The sequence below is a fragment of the Dasypus novemcinctus genome, chromosome 11, assembly GCF_030445035.2.
Source record: "Dasypus novemcinctus isolate mDasNov1 chromosome 11, mDasNov1.1.hap2, whole genome shotgun sequence".
In the NCBI taxonomy this organism is placed as follows: Eukaryota; Metazoa; Chordata; class Mammalia; order Cingulata; family Dasypodidae; genus Dasypus; species Dasypus novemcinctus.
Window position 1 is genome coordinate 11,103,406 of NC_080683.1, and position 17,745 is coordinate 11,121,150.

Consider the following 17,745-nt stretch of genomic DNA (forward strand, 5'->3'; position numbering starts at 1 on the left):
CTACTCTTTTTGAAATTGATTTTCATTTCTTTGATTTTTAAAATGTTTTGTAGATCTGAGAAGTCTCCACTACCTCAAAAGAGAATTATAAATATTATTGAGTTTTTGACATATGAAGTTTTTACATATTCGGTCAGAGGACTATATGAAAACCACAAATTCCTCTTTACACTCCTCATGACCTTAAAGATTGACCTTCAGAGAGGAACAGTTAAGCACAGAGAATTTCAGGCTCTCATTAAAGGTAAAGCATTTGAAATACGAACATGGTATGTGAAGGATATTGCTTTTGATATGCTCTTTGATGTGCTATAAACATATTTTTTAAAGACACAATAGAGAAATTGTGTTCTAATGAAAGTGAAGCTCTTTTTTCATACCTCTTTTTTTCTGATTTCCATTTATTCGCTCTGGTTACTCAAGATAACTTATTCCAGGTTTCTGCTAACTTTGGTTTTTAATTATATAACCTGATTAAGTCTAATCAACGTTGACCATGATTAGGAGAACCCAATGCCAGAGTGAAAAAAAGTGATGCTGGTGGTTAGCTTCCTATTACAAGAACACATTCCTTAAGTAAAGAAGTATAATAATTTGAAGACTTTAAAGGCACACTTACATTTCAGACTTGAAGTTAATCCTATTCATTGCTAATATCCATTGTAGTAGTAAGGTATGGTTATGAATTCCAAAAATAGATACTGGAATATGTTTGTAATCTGATCTGTACCTGGGCATGATTAAATTATGATTAGGGCTTTGATTGGCCATGTCATTAGGGCATTGAGTCCCCACCCACCAAGGGGTGGGTGGGAACTCACAGGTTAATGGCATGGCAAAGGACAGAGTTAAGGGTTCTTAATGTTGGGGTTTTGATGTTGGAGTTTGATGCGGAAGCCTTAAGCTGTAGCCCCAGGAAGTAAGGACACAGAGGAAAGAGAAGTAAGCCCCTGGAAGAGAGGACCTGAGCCAGGAGAAGAACACAGAGGAACAGAGACAGCTCCTTAGGCACAGCAAAAGCCCTGGGGAGAGAGACAGAGCCATCTACCTGATAGTCGACAGCTGACCTTGTGGTGAGAGGCAAAGCCTAGAGAGCCTCATAGCCTACCCCTGACTTTGTGGAGAAAACAGAGGACCTGAGCCCAGAGAGAAGCAGGACCTGGGAAAAGAGGAACCCTGGAAGCCTGAGCCCTCACAGATTTCGACAGCCATCTTGCTCCAACACGTGGAAATAAACTTTGGTGAGGGAAGTAAGTTATGCTTTATGGCCTGGTATCTGTTAGCTCCTACCCCAAATAAATACCCTTTATAAAAACCAACCGATTTCTGGTATTTTGCATCAGCACCCCTTTGGCTGACTAATACATTCATGTTAAAAGTATAATTAAGAAGTATGGTATTTTCTTTTAAATTCAACTGAACAAGTACTTATTGAGCTCATACTATATAAACCTACCATGTTAGTGTTGGGGACACAAAGGTGAACCAGACATTGCTTTAAAAGAAATGACAGCCTCATAATAGGGATTATGATCATGTAAAATATGACTCCAAAACATCCTAAGAGTCATAAGAAAGCTAAACACAAAATGTTGGGTCTGAAAGGAGGGAGAAATTATATATGCTTGGTGAGATTTTTTTTAAGTTCTTGGAAATACACATTTGGGGGATTGTTTGAAGGATATTGAACAAGATGGACATGTTCACTATTATCCTTTAAGGAATATTAAGGAAGATTAATCTGGTGGACATAAATTGGATTGTAAGAGAAAGGAGCAAGGGAGTCTGTCACAAACTTCCTGACCATGGAAAATGCACTCCCGACCTGGGATAAAGACAGTGGTAATATAAAGGAAGAAATAGATATAAGGGACCATGGAAGTAAAATGGCAATTGATTGGACATGAGAGCCAAGAGAGGAGTCAGTAGTGAATCTAAGATTTCTGATCTGTGTGAAGAGTTTGGCCTGGTTTATTGAATTCATTAGAGTGAGGAATTGGTGAATTTGATTTTGGGACCTAGTTTCAGGCAAGATAGGCCATGCTGTACTGTGATTAAAAACAGTCCCCAAAATCCCCAAATATCAACAGCTTAACACAAGAAAGGTTTATTTCTAATTGATGCTATTTCTCCAACATACTTACCATAGTCACTCAGGTATCCAGGCTGTCTCCATGGGATGTGACAAATTCTGTTCTGGTTCTTAAAAGTTACCCCAGAAGTGACACATATCACTTATACTTTCATTAGCCAAAGCAAGATACACGGTGTGATGGTTAGGCTAATGTGTTAACTCGGCCAGGTAATGGTGCCCAGTTGTTTGGTCAAGCAAGTACTGGGCTAACTGTAATACAAGAGCATGTCATAGACTTTAATCATCAATGAGTTGATTGCATAGGTGACTGGTTACATCTACACTCAACTGAGGAGATTGCCATCATCAAAAAGTGACATCTCATCCAATCAGTTGAAGGCCTTAAAAGGGGAAGTAACTTCAGCATTCAGAGAGAGAATTCCCAGCTCTACTTCAAACAGACAACATCTCCTGGGGGAATTCATCAAGGACCTTCATCAGAGACCCTGGTTTGCAACTGTCTTACAGAATTTGGACTTGTGCATCCCCACAGTCACATGAGAACAATTTTATGAAATCTCTACTATTTTCAGATATATCCTATCAGTTCTGTTTCCTTAGAGAACCCTGACTAATACAGTTTGGTACTGGGAGTGGTTCTTGAGAAACAGAATCTTAAAAATGGGATTTCTGAATTGGTTCTGGGATTTTTGCAATTGGCCTTCTACTTTGATTAGATTCAAGGGCACTGATGACTCTGTTTCCAGTAACCAAGAGACCACTGACTGTCCATGATGTGAGTTGGCAATAGAGATATGCAAAATATCACCACTGTATACTACTATTTACATGTTTATAAGAGGCAAGGATCTGGGTGAGAGTGTTTCTTTAACACCTTAACAGAGCTTTGTGGAGTTAAAAAGTATAATGCTGCTGCTTGGCTGTTCCTAAATACACAGATATAGTTATAAAAGAAAAGGATGAGCTTAAGGCTTCATATTTGCAACTTAAGAACCACATAAGTGATGTGAAAGTTTCTATGTGTGCTCTGAAAGAAAATCTTGTTTTGTGTAGCCACAGACTTAAGATCTCTGAAAACCAGACCCAGAGTCTCATTATGCAAGTAGCAGTTACAACGGAAAGTAAAGTCTCAACCTTGCAGGGTGCCTGCTGTTAAAGTGAGGGCAATGATTGGAAAGGAGTGGAACCCTGAGGATTGGAATGGAGACATATGGGTTGATGATATTGGTGGGAATGTTGAAACCCTAAATTCTGCTGAGACTTTGCCAGATAAACCTGTAATGGGCTGCCTTGAGAAAATCACCCAATGTCAAACTTGTACCACCCAACCTCTAGCCTGCCCCAAGGAGTCCACACCTTCTCCCTGCCCTGAGGCAGGTACCATCCAACCTCAAGCCTGCACTGCCCAAACTCCAGCCTGCCTCAGAGTCTCAACTTCCTTCCTGCTGTGAAGAAACTGTCACCTAACCTTCCATCCTGTCCTGAGGAGTCTGCCATTCAACCCCCACCTGAAGAGATTAATCCTGTATCACCAGATGAAACTGCAAGTGAAAGCCCTAAGGTAACTAACTGGCTTGTAAGACACTGTAATAATGCTTCTACTTACCCACCCTCACTACCCCTCGTCTCTTCTGGACCTATACCTAGACTAAAATCACAACGAACACCCAAAGATGAAGTACAAAGTGTGACCCATGAGTAAGTACGCTATGCTCTAAAAGAACTGCATGAGTTTTCCAGTTTATATAAACAGAAATCAAGGGAATATGTGTGGGTATGGATATTAAGGATATAGGATAATGGTGGAAGGAATATAAAATTGGATCAGGCTTAATTTATTGATATGGGTCCACTAAGCAAAGTTTTTGGATACATTATTGCAGCTTGAGGGGTTAGAAGGATTCTAACAGTTTGTTCAGGTGGCTGGCTGAAACATGGACCAAAAAAATGGCATACAATGCCTGAGGTCAAGATGCCATATTTACTCTGGTATACTATAGATGAGGGGATCCAAAGGCTTAGAGAGACTGGAATGCTAGAATGGACTCACCATTTAAGACCTGCCCACTGATCTCAGGAATGTCCAGAGGACATACCTTTTACCAGGACTGTGAGGAATAAATTTGTGAGACTAACTCCATGTTTGTTGAAGAGTTCTGTGGTTGCTCTTCTCTGTAGATCATGTATTACTGTGGGAACTGCTGTCAAGAACTAGAATCCTTAAACACTATGGGGATGATCAAATCCCAGTCTGGCAGAAACCAAGTAGCAGCACTTAATAGCCAAAGATAAGGTTGGCGTGGCTACCACAGTGATAGGCAGACTCAAAGCAGCAGTCAAAAGAGTCTGAGTCACATAGACTTATGGCATTAGCTAATAAACCATGGATTTCCTACAAGTAAAATAGATGGGCAGTCTACTAAATTTCTACTTGATCTGTATATGCAGATTTGAGTGAACAAAATCCTAACTTGAATTACAGAAACAAAGAGTCACATCCCCTTCATCAATTCCCAGACTTGAGACAGTTTACAGACCCAGAACCTCTTGAATGAGGGGAATGCTAGGTCTCCTTGGAGGAAGGATCCTGTTACACTGCCAAAAATTTATACTGTTAATCTTCCTCCCAGCATTCCCCAAACAGATTACAACCTTTTACGTAGATAACTGGGCATTGGGGAAAAGGAAATGGTCAGACATTCAGGATATTATTTGACATTGGTTCAGAAGTGACATTAATTCCAGGAGAACCAAAATGTCACCGTGGTCCACCAGTAATAGTAGGGGCTTATGGAGGTGATTAATGGAGTTTTAGCTCAGGTCCATCTCACAGTGGGTCCAGTGGGTCCCCAGACCCATTCTATGGCTATCTTTCCACTCTGGAATGCATAATTGGAGGAGACCTACTCAGTAACTGGCAGAATCCCCACATTGGTTCCCTGACTTGTGAAATGAAGGCTATTATGGTAGGAAAGGCCAAGTGAAAGCCACTAGAACTTCCCCTACCTAACAAAATAAGTAAATCAAAAGCATTACCAGATTCTGGAGGGATTGCAGAGATTAGTGACACCATCAAGGATCAGGAGGATCAAGGGGTGGTGATTATCACCACATTCCCCTTCAACTCTACTATTTGGCATGTGCAGAAAACAGATGGATCTTGGAGGATGACAGCAGATGATCATACATTTAACCAGGTGGTGACTCCAATTGCAGCTGCTGTTCCAGATGAGGTATCATTGCTTGAACAAATCAGCACATCCCCTAATACCTGGTATTCAGCTATTGATGTGGCAAATGCTTTTTTCTTAAAATTTGCCATTAGTAAGGACCACCAGAAACAGTTTGCACTCAGCTTGCAAGGCCAGCAGTATACCTTCACTGTCCTGCCTCAGGGGTATATCACCTCTTCAGCCCTAAGTCATAATATTGTCTACAGGGACCTTGATTGTTTCTCCCTCCCTCCGAACATCATGCTGGTCCATTATATTAATGATATCATGCTGATTGGACCTAGTAAGCAACAAGTAGCAATTACTATAGACTTATTGGTAAGGCAATAGTGTGAAAGAGAATGGGAGATCAATCCAATAAAAATACATGGGTCTTCCACCTCAGTAGTATGGGCATGTCAAGATATCCCTTCTAAAGTGAAGGATAAGCTGTTGCATCTGGCCCTTCTTACAACCCCCCCAAAAAAGGCACAATGCTTAGTTGGTCTCTTCAGATTTTGGAGACAACATATTCTTCATTTGAGTGTGCTACTCCAGCCCATTTACCAAGTGACCAGAAAAGCTGCTAGTTTTGAATGGGAGCAAGAGGAGGCTCTGCAGCAGGTCCAGGCTGCTGTGCAACCTGCACTGCCACTTGGGCCATATGATCCAGCAGATCCAGTGGTGCTGGAAGGGTCGTGGCAAAAAGAAATGCCGTCTTGAGGCTTTGGCAGGCCCCTTTAGGAGAATCACAATGCAAACCCTTAGGATTTTGAAGCAAAGCTCTGCCAACCTTTGCAGATAACTACTGTCCTTTTAAGGAAGAGCTTTTGGCCTGCTACTGGGCCTTAGTAGATATTGAATGCTTAATCATGGGCCACCAAGTTGCCAGACCACAAAGCTGTGTATGCACAGCAGCACTCCATAATAAAGTGCAAGGGGTATATACGAGATAGGGCTCGAGCAGGTCCTGAAGGCACAAGTAAGTTACATGAGGAAGTGGCTCAAATGTCCATGATTACAACTCCTGCCATGTTATCTTCTCTTTCTGAGCCCATAGCCATGGCCTCTCGGAGAGTCCCTTATAACCATTTGACTAAGAGAAAACTTGGGCCTGGTTTATGGATGGTTCTACATGGTATGCAGGAACCACCTGAAAGTGGACAGCTGCAGCACTGCAGCCACTTTCTGGGATGTTCCTGAAGGACAGTAGTGAGAGGAAATCCTCCCAGTGGGCAGACCTCTAGCAGTGCACCTGGTTGTTCATTTTGGTTGGTAGGAGAAATGGCCACAGGTGTGTTTATAAACTGATTAATGGGCTGTTGCCAATGGTTGGGCTGGAAGATCAGAGACTGGAAGGAACATGATTGGAAAATTGTTGACAAAGAGATCTGGGGAAGAGGTATGTGGATAGACCTTTTTGAGTGGGCAAAAAACATGAAAATATTTGTGTCTCATGTGAATGCTCACCAGAGGGTGACTACAGCAGAGGAAGATTTTAATGATCAAGTAGATAAGATGACCACAGCTAGTTCTGTGGCTAGCATTCAGCCTCTTTCCCCAGCCACTCCTGTCATTGTCCAATGGGCTCATGAACAAAGTGGCCATGGTGGTAGGGATGGAGTTTATGCATAGCTTAGTAACATGGACTTCTCCTCACCAAGGCTGAACTGGCTACAGCCACTGGTGAGTGCCCAGTCTGCAAGCAGCAGAGACCCACACTCAGCCCCTGATGTATCATCATTCCTCAAGGTGATCATCCTGCTACCTGGTGGCAGGTTAATCACATTGGACCACTTCTATCATGGAAGGGGTAATGATTTGTTCTAACTGGAATAGACACATGCTCTGGATATGGGTTTGCCTTCCCTGCACACAGTACTTCTTCCAAAACTACCAATCACGAACTTAATCTACTACCATGGTATTCCACACAGCATTGTTTCTGATTAAGGAACCCACTTCACAGGAAATGATGTGCAGGACAAACTAAGTGTTGGTGACCACTTCTAGTGACTACACAGATATGTCTAGTTTGAGCTATCCAGCAGACAGAAAAGATAACCCAGACATCAGACAGCTACAAAGATGGGACATAAGGAAAAACAAAAAACAAAAACAGAAAAACAACCAAAGCTGTGAAAATGAGAGAGGTAATCTAGGAAGAAAATGTATTTTCAAATTTATACTGAAAGGTGACAGGATATGATACCTTTACCCTCAACCTGTTTTTTACAATAAATGGGCAGAATTCTATAATTTCTTATCATTCTATCAATTCCTTTTCCTACTTCAGTTAATTCATTCCTTATATCCAGGTTAGATTACCATTGTGGGATCTTTGTAAATGATTTAGCATCATCTCTGAAATTTCTTCCTTAATTGTATCTTTTTCATGAACACAGGTTTTATTTCTTTTAGTTCAAAGGAAATTGAAATATGTCATCTGATTCATACATATTCTCAGGTCTAATATAGCTGGGGAAGTTGGTGTCTTAGGGCACAGGGAGAAGGAAAACAATGGTTTGGTAAAGGATGCACTGAACTAGGGACCAGGGAAATGGATCAGGCTCTGGCACTGACTTGCTATATGACCTTGGAGTGTGAGCACCCCAGTATCTCCATGTGCAAGAGGTTGTAGGGGCCCAGAGGAAAACAACCAGTGCAATCTGGGAGAGATGGAGCAGCTTCCTCTAGGAGGGTGCAGAAGCATGGGGTTTTAGTCTCTGTGATGTTTAAATAAAGTCAGCATGAATATACCTAATCCAGAAAGCTACTTTGTGGCATTCTAGTCACCTTTAAGCTCTCACTTGTATTTGGTGCCACATCTCCAGTATTGGGGGCACTGGATTAGATGGGCACTGGGCAGTACAATTATAAAAATGTTCCCAAACATGTGGGAACTTCAGCAGCAGCAGCAAAATGGGCCATGCAACTTGAGAAAGCCTTCTACTAGTAGAATGTAAGTGGCATGGGGATAAACTTTGAGATCTTTCCTTATTGGTAAGCTGGCTTTTCTTTCTGAGTCCCCTCTGTCAGTATGGTCCCACAGAAAGAGGCAGATATAACTATAGAAAGAAGTGGAAACCTGGCCTCTTGGCCCTTAGTAGATTGTGGGAAGGAAAAGAGAGCCAGAGGTAGAACAAAGAGGTCAGAGGCAAAGATTCTCATCTTTTCCCTGTCTCCCAAGGCTGGACCTCAGGAGAAGAGTGCTGTAGCAACATCCAGCTAGGGAGATGCTCCTGCATTCTGCCCAGGTACAAACATAGCATGGAAGAAGCATTGCAGCATTGATGGAGGGAGTGGCTAGATGGATGAGCCTGGGGTTTGACCAGCAGCAGTGAGGTGACCAGGAAATGAGGGCTGATGTACAGCAGATGACTGGGATTTGAACCAAGGGGCTTCAAGACAAGGGGACTTTGTAACTGGACACAAAGGACCAGGGTCAGGTGCTTGGGCTGTGGATAGCAGCCCAGTGCCCACACAGGTCGGAGGGGATTTGTTGTAGCTCAGAGAATACAATGTGGGGATCCCAGCCTGTGACTGAGACAATGGAGACCAGAGGGCAGCCTGCAGATCCTAGGCCTCTTCCCCATCAAGATACAATTTCCCCCACCTCACTTTTTCCAACCTTGCAAACACACACAACTGGGTTCTTTGACAGGAGTATGTAAGTCAGAGAAGACAGAAAAACAGGCCATGTCATGGGGAGGGAACTCATGAGGAGGGTTAGATTTGTTACAGAACAATAAAGAAGCTGGCACATTTGGGTTGTGGCATGAATACATTTGTGACCCTAAAACTGGAGAGTCAGGGAGAACCAGATTGTACAGAGAAGTTTGGATTTAATTTAGTTGCCAGTAGGGAGTTATCGAATGTTTTATGAGCAGGAATGTGGCACAAACAGAACGGTGCTTCAGGAAGATTAATCTGAGGTCTGTATGTGGGAGAGGTTGATTGACAGAGGTACAATTGGCTCAGCAGTAAAAAAGTTTGTTGTTTTTTTAACACAAAACTGGTTTGTTGTACAATTTATATTCGTTTTGAACTGGTTTACCTTTTGACTGAATTATTTTTTTTCCTCAAGACAGTATGACTCTAATTGTTTTTTACAAACTTCACAAAAATGACCCTTGCATCATAGATACTTTTTATCATTTTGAACTCAATACTTAAGGGAAAGGAAGAAAGAAACACATCATGGCAGAAATGTTTGACTTCCTGAGTGACAATCCCTTTTATTTTTTTTATCAATCACTGCTTCTTTTCTGCAATATCTGTAAGGTGACTTTGACTTTATTCTTCAACTTAGAATGCCAAAACACTTTGAAAAATGAAATCAATACCAGAGGCAATCCTACATTACAGAGTAACTGATGTACTGTGTTCCCTGCCTGGTTATTCTAGAAATATATTGTCTTTCATTTGTCATATATTATGGACAAAAAGTCACTTACAGGGTCTGTTCTTGCCTTCCAGCTTGGACTGAACCTGGGCCTTCCAAAGTGGGGGTGGTGGGGGTGGGGGTGGGGTGGAGAGAGACAGAGGGAGAGGGAGGGAGAGAGAGCTAATGTTCAAATAACAGTTAATGCTCATATGACTCCTACTATGGGTCGAGACTATTGCAGGCTTTCTACATAATTTATTTAGTTTTCACAAAAACCAGTCTGGTGGGTTCTGTTATTACTTCCATTTGACAGATGAGGAAACAGAGCTTGATCTTCTTGTTAAAGTTGACACAGCTAGTAAGTGGCAGAGCCAGGATATTTGGGGGACTAGTAGGGGCTGTGATTTTTCTGGGTTGGTTTAGGTGCACATTATGTTTGGAAACACCGAGGTAGCTTAGATGTCTTCTGGTGTCTCTGAGCCTTAGGGTCACAGGAAAACATTTCTCTGGAAAATATCTAAGAAAGAAAGGGATGGGTTTGTTAGAGAAGCAGAATCTGTTAAAACTGCAGGTGCAGTGAACCCTATGGTAAATGATGGGCTATAGTTAACAGTACAATTATACAAATGTTCTTTCATAAATTGTAGCAAACGTACCACACTAATGGCAGGTGTTATGCATATGAGAACTCTGTCTTTTGTACATGATTTTTCTGTAAACCTACAACTTCTCTAATTAAAAAAAGAAAGGAAAAAAAAAAGACCACAGGTGGCCCTCCCTAATGGTTGCTTCTCCTTCGGTAACTCCTGGCATTAGCAATAATGGTGCTATCCAGGAACGCTCCCTCTTTCACCAGGTTGCAGGGGACAGAGAGCAGTGAGAGGAAGGTTTACATGTTCTAAAGGTTCATAGGACTCAGAAGAGCTGGTCACAAATCTTCTGTGTAGAAAAGGGTTTACTGAAAGGAGTCTGTCAGCTCATACACCTTCTCAGGAGGGTGCTAGGTTGAGACAAAGACCTTAGTCTCCTTCCTTCTCTCTTTTTGCTGAAGGGTTAGAATGTAAAGTGGGAGGATTTGGTGAGTTCATAGGATTGAGAGTTTCAAGAAGAATGGTTTTGCATGTATTTGAGTTAAAGAGCTGTGGAGCTGGAATTAATATGATAAACATTACTAATGGCATTCTTTAGAGAAATTTTGAAATTGTGAATATAATCACATATTTTGATGGAAACTTGCCACATTGAGTATGCTCATTTGACTTTCAATTTGCTTCAAAATACGATTCGATGATATCCATCAGTCTATATCCATCCATCTGTCTTGGTTAAAAAAAAGAATTGAGAATCAAACTTTGGAGGAGTGAGGACTAATTAAAGAAGGATTTAAGTCATGCTTGGTAAGATAAGCCTATTCACTGATATAAAATTTTTAAATTTCAACAGATAGTTGAAAAATAAAAAAATAAAAAGACAAGCAACTGGAAACATCTGGGCAAAATTCTTTGCAGAAAAAATTGACAAGGAATTATTATCTGCAGCTTATAAGATGGTATAAATCAGTAAATAAAGCAGGAAGACTTAAAGAAAATACATAAAAAATGTAACCACATTTTCTGTAATATGGTTATCTCATTTTTTATTATTTGGAAAGTACATTTCTATAAACAAAGTACAACCTGACCTGACTCACGCTGTCTGACCTTCTTCCCCAGGGGGAGCAGCTCTGGATCTGAAGGCCTGCCCTCCCAAACCATTCCGCTGGATCCTTGATATGACCTGGCTGAATCTCGTGGAGTTGAGTAAACTTCCACAATTTGCAGAAATTATGAATCAGGTAATAAAGGACTGGTTAAAAGTATCTGAAAACCCATATAGACATGGGCCATTTTAACTGTTCCTCCCTGGCAAACAATTCTTCATCACAGTTCTTCATCTAAGGGAGTGAACACAATAGGGTGAGATCTTAGATGGACTCAGGGGTAACCTTTATTTTTCTAACTAAGAAAACAAGTGTATTTATTTAACATCAAAAAAAGAAGTTCACTGGGTATTTTTCCTATAGGATCTTAATCCCATACACATGGCTGTCACATATAACAGACTTTAAAAAATACACAAACTTTACTTTTTTCCATCTATTAATAAATCTTTCCAAATATCACCCTCACCTTTGGTCTAGGGATTTTCCATCCTCCTGATGTTTGATAACCTTATTTTGTTTGACATTTTTATCCTCAGAGGGGTGGGCAAAATGTCTGAGTGTAAACACTGTAATCAGATTGTCTGAGTTTGAACCCGGGCTCTGCTTCTTACTAGCTGTATCCTTGAGCAAGTCACTTCAACTCAGAGCCTGCCTTTTCCTTCTGTGGTGGACATGAGCCATTTTTATATGCCCACTTGAATTACTTTCAGAAGCAGAACTAGTAACTAGTAGGTGGGTCCTTTTATTGTAGCATATTGGTGTTCTTATATTTTTACTTCTGCTGATGATAAGTCATTTATGCAAACTTGAATTTGGGACAAATTAAGAAATTGAGCTCCTTTTTAAAATCAGTCATTTTAATGGAGGAAAACAGCTCCAGTTTACCTGTTGTTGTTTTTTTCTTATTTGAAAATATAAATTGGTTATTGTAGATTAGTTGTTGATTCAGCCATCCCTGGAAAACAACTATGCAACTCAGAATAAAGACGATTGTTTATTACTGGGACCTTTTGGTTACAATTGCCTGTCACTAATGGAGTATAAAACCTGGTATAAAACCTGCTAATTGTCTGTTTTCTGTAGTTGCTGGTGACTGGCAGATGGGGCAGTTGGTAGATCGCAAGTTGCGAGAGACCTCATGCTATAATCACTGATCTTTTCCAAGAATGTACCACACTAGGTGTGTGTTATGGAGACTCTTTACCAATTCATCTGTGGTTGGGTATCAACTGAAGAAGTTCCTCAGAAGTACTGAGGGTGGACAGTAAACTTTGTTTTGTGTGTTTTGTGACTTGTCATAGACAAGTCCCCTAATCCCAGACAAATATCTTGTTTTTGTTTTTTGTTTTTTTTAAGTGCTCTTGTTCTGGGTCTGATTGGAGACTGAGCAAGGAAAAACTTCAGTCACCCATGGAAAAAGCACTCAAAACCCATGCCGTCTGCTGATAGGTTATCTTGATATAAGGATATGGATTATTGCTTGCCTGTCAAGATTTTAAGAATCTGTTGGTTAGAATCTGATTACTACTATTGCTTACTGTGGGATATGTACTTTGCAACAATAATAATCCTGCAAGGGATATATTTTTGTCCCCTTTTTATAGATAAGAAAACTGAGATTCCAAAAGGTTAGGTACCAACCCAAAGCCAAATAGCTGATAAGTGGCAAAGTGGCATATGCTCTTTCCATGATATCATGACTTATTTCTCTTCAATTCCTCTTCACCTCTTCATTGGACAGGACAGAAGTGAGGGGAGGAGCATTTCCCATGAAGGTCACAGAAGTTCAGTGGGGACCTGCCATCAGGTGGCAGTTGGTCAGTGTGTCCTGTCTGTAGAAGGGAATAAAGAAAGTAGGAGAAGATCAGTTTCCCAGCTGAGAGGGTGTCAGGAATTGAAACAAAACCTCAAATAGCAGCTGCCCTGTCCTTGGCATCCTTGGCTGTTTAATGTGTGGAAGTGGCTTGTGCTAAAAAGTGAGGGCTAGGAAAAGGAGTGGGAAATGAAGGTAAACTGCAAGGGGTTGGACATCATTCCATTGCCCATCCCATGTGCAGGTTGCCCCAGAAGCTTTGGTTCTCAACCAAAGGCAATTTTGTCCTCTTTTCTGTCCCAGGGGACATCTGGCAATGCCTAGAGACATTTCTGATGGTCACAACTTGAGGGTGAGTAGGTGCTACTGGCATCTAGTAGGTAGATTGCTGAGAACCTTAAGATGCACAAGGTGTTCCCCCAAACTAAGAATTATCCGGCTCAAGGTGCCAATAGGGCCAAAATTGAGAAACTCTGGAGTACTTTTTTTTCCTGCCCAACCATTTTTGTAGTATATATGATACTAATTTTAGTGAATAATGTGGAACAATAATGGAAAATATGAAAGAGAATAATAATATCCACGTTTGAGTCACTGACTCTGAAGAAAAATTTTAACTGTTATTATGCTTGAAAAAGTATTGGTCTGTAAAGAATGACCTTCTACGGTTATCCAGAATCTTCTCTAATATATTCTAAGCACGTATATTTCTATGACTTCCTTGTTTTAGATATCTCGTAATGAGAAGGGCTGGAAAAGCTGGTTTGATAAAGATGCTCCAGAAGAGGAAATTATCCCTGACGGATATAACGATTCACTAGATACCTACCGCAAACTTTTACTTATCAGGTGAGAATAGGTATTAGATCTGGAAGCATCACTCTTCATACTCATGAATTACAGATCTTACCACTATGAATTTATTTTACTACATCCCTAAAGTTATTTTAAGAAATGTATGTGCTTCTAAATTGTAGTTTGGGATGGTAATTCTTCATTCCTTGTCGAGAAAAATAAAATGGTGATGGTGGCAGGAAGTGGTGTACTTTGACAATGTATTAATGATAGTGCTTTTAGCAAAAAAAGAAAAAGAGTGAAAAATGTTTTAATTATTTACTTTGTTAATCATTTATCAGAATTATTTATTATGGAATTCTTTAAGAAAGTAGATCTTGGGAAACAGATTTGGCCCAGTGGTTAGGGCGTCTGTCTACCACATGGGAGGTCCGCGGTTCAAACCCCGGGCCTCCTTGACCCGTGTGCAGCTGGCCCATGCGCAGTGCTGATGTGTGCAAGGAGTGCCGTGCCACGCAGGGGTGTCCCCCGCGTAGGGGAGCCCCATGCGCAAGGAGTGCGCCCTGTAAGGAGAGCCGCCCAGCGCGAAAGAAAGTGCAGCCTACCCAGGAATGGCACCGCCCACACTTCCCGTGCGCCGCTGACAACAACAGAAGCGGACAAAGAAACAAGACGCAGCAAATAGACACAGAAAACAGACAACCGGGGGAGGGGGGGAATTAAATAAATAAATAAATCTTTAAAAAAAGAAAGTAGATCTTACAAAGTTACAAGACTATTAGCTTGTAAGTTAAAATTAAATTTCATTTGAGAAAAATAAGAGTATGGCATTGTAAAATATGAGTGCTATTTTGCCTATGAAAATGGAAGCAAAAGTTTGAAGTTGATGTTAAAGAAAAACATTCCTCTCTCTTCTCACCTTTCACATTCTCTAAACAGTCAGTAATTAAAGAAGACTTCTGTATTGGAAAACCAACTGAAGTGTGTGTGTGTGTGTGTGTGTGTGTGTGTGTGTGTGTGTAAAATAGAGTGAGGGAGATTGGTAGGCAATGTGGAGAGGGTAGGGTTGTAGAGATATGAGGCCACCCAAAGAATCACAAAAACATGTCAGGTCTTTTTGGAGCAATAATGTCATACACCTGAACTTGCATGCCTGAGACAAAACGGTTTTCTGGATAGTGTCACCATTTGTGAATGGCAGGAGCAGTCAGCAGTGCTACTTCATGCTCTACAGAGTATGAAAGGCTACTAGTTTTACTGGAGTAGATGTGACTATCTTTTTTCCATCATTTAAAAATTGGATCTATGTCAATTGATAGTGTATTCTACTAGCAAATAAAATCTGTATGCTTGCCTTTGATCTAAAGTATAAATATCAAATGGCATTTATTTAATAAAAATGCCTGTGTATAGAACCTACCATAATATACAGTACACAAACAGTATTACATAAGTGCTTGCTGATCAACTTCTGACACCTTTGACGTGTTGATTCCCCCCTTAAGACTTCAGAGCTTCAGAGCGTACATCAAGTTGGCCTCACTGTGTGCTGGAGCCAGCAGAGAACACTTTCTCTTTGTTCCCGGCTTAATTGTCAGCAGTGGAACAGGTCTTGACATGGAGTAGACCTTCAATAAATATTTTTCCAAGAAAGAACATACTCATGTATACTGTGATTAGTTTGAGTGAGGAGTTGCTTACCTGAAGCTGGTGGCCTCAATGACTAGGGATAATCACTGATTTTCAAAAATAATTAATTTTTTAAAATGTGGAGAAGCATGGGAAAAATAGTTAAGGTAACCTATGGAGTATAACAGCAATACTCTAATATTCTTACACCAATGCCAAAGATGTACTGGGTTAATAATAGGGTGATATAGAAAAAATATGTCAAATGTAAGTTATGGACCTTAGTTAGCAGTAACAGCCTGATGGTATTAACTCATAATCTGTAACAAATGTTCCATAATGGTGTGGTGTGTTAGTGAAAGGGTGTTGGGTGGGAATTCCACATATGTGCATGTTGTTTTATAAGGTTGCGACTTCTGTAATAAAAATATATTTAAAAAATTTAATAGTAGTGCCAATTGAGACACTTGGGTTATCTGACTTAGATGATCTTTCCAGATCAACAGCAGATTGTGTTGTACCTGCCAACCACCTACCACCAACACCATGTGATTAAATTTACACTCATCCAGAGATAAACATTTTGACATCCCTCTTACATAGATTTTCATGAGGGAGCATTACCTTGTTGTCCTTTTGCAAATTAAATGTGTGTTCTTTCAGTGCCTAGAATTAAAAAGAATAAAAAATGCAGACACTAAGTTTATTTCACTCTAACTTGTATTCATTTCCAGGTCTTGGTGCCCAGATCGTACTGTTTTTCAAGCAAGAAAGTATATTGCAGATTCTTTGGAGGAGAAGTACACAGAACCAGTCATCTTAAATCTGGAGAAAACTTGGGAAGAAAGTGATACACGAACACCTCTGATATGTTTCCTGTCCATGGGATCTGATCCCACCATTCAAATTGATGCATTGGCCAAGAAATTGAAGCTGGGTATAGTCAGCAATCTATGAAACTTAACAAAACTCCCATGTTTTTATTACACATTTGCCATTCAGAATTTCATAACTGAGTCTTAGAAATATATCCATAAAATTAAGTTAGGAAAATAATTAACTTCTCCCTCTTTCTTCCCTTTCAGATCTCTCCTAACGTGAGGGTGTGGTATAGGTATCTTTTTGCAGAGAGGAACACACTCAACTATCATATACTGTTTGTTTTTTTTTTTAAAGGTGTAAGTGGATGACTGCATGGATAGTAGGCTAGCAAGGATGAAAATTCAAGATCAAATTTTACTGAAATTCTTATAAAATTACAGCAAAATTTATTTTGTCACAAATCAAATAACAACCATTATTGCAATGCATAGTGATTAGTGATTCATTCATTCTTGTTTTCATTCAGTAACCATTTAGGACAGACAGTGTACTAGATTCAGGGAGTATAAAGACTAATACAACATTATTGGGAAGGATAAACTAAAATGTAGCTGAAGACAATGTGACAACTACTGCAATAAAGTTCACAGAGGGGGCTTGATTACAGGATTCAGAGCTACTTGGAAAGCATAACAGTGATGATATTTTGAGCAGGATGAGCATATGGGACATAGAAGGGAAGTTATTCTCGGGGAGGGAGGCAGGGTCTGAAGTTATAAACACATAAGTAGTGGGAGCAGTGACTGAGTCAGTGGGGCTAACAGAAAGGGACTGCATGTTGCAGAGCACACCCTGACAAGATCGAGCCATTCTGTAAGGAGGGATGTTTATCCACTCAGCATACTCAGAAAATCTGAAAGTTTTTGGAGTCTGCCAGGTTCAGATCTCTATAACAAATTGAAGAATTAATTCATTCTTTAATTCATTCAGGTCTCCATAAAAATTATACAAGTGATTGGTTATCAATTTATATACCTACTCTATGAAATATAACTTACATTGAATATATTACATAGTTACTATGAGCATGGCATTAAATTGATTCTGTCATGTCCAAGTATTAGCCACAGATCCCTGTGCAATAAGTTATTGAAAAGCATGAGCTTATGGTAACATGATCTATATTCACTTCCTCTTTTCTCATCTTGACTTTGCTCTGTTCGTTGTCATCACACTGTTCTGTATTCTATATTGATCTGTACTGAAATGGTCATTTTTTTTCTTTCTAAA

The 17,745-nt window shown here is 40.2% G+C and overlaps 1 protein-coding gene across 1 annotated transcript in view; it reads left to right on the forward strand.

Annotated features, from left to right (window-relative positions):
• DNAH8 (dynein axonemal heavy chain 8) overlaps positions 1-17,745 on the forward strand; it is a 467,072-nt gene that overhangs the window by 372,704 nt on the left and 76,623 nt on the right. Inside the window, exons 83-86 of the mRNA XM_071218442.1 lie at positions 54-244; positions 11,407-11,528; positions 13,940-14,058; positions 16,368-16,570. Coding sequence (XP_071074543.1) covers positions 54-244; positions 11,407-11,528; positions 13,940-14,058; positions 16,368-16,570 — 635 coding nt within the window. The remainder of the gene's footprint in view (positions 1-53; positions 245-11,406; positions 11,529-13,939; positions 14,059-16,367; positions 16,571-17,745) is intronic.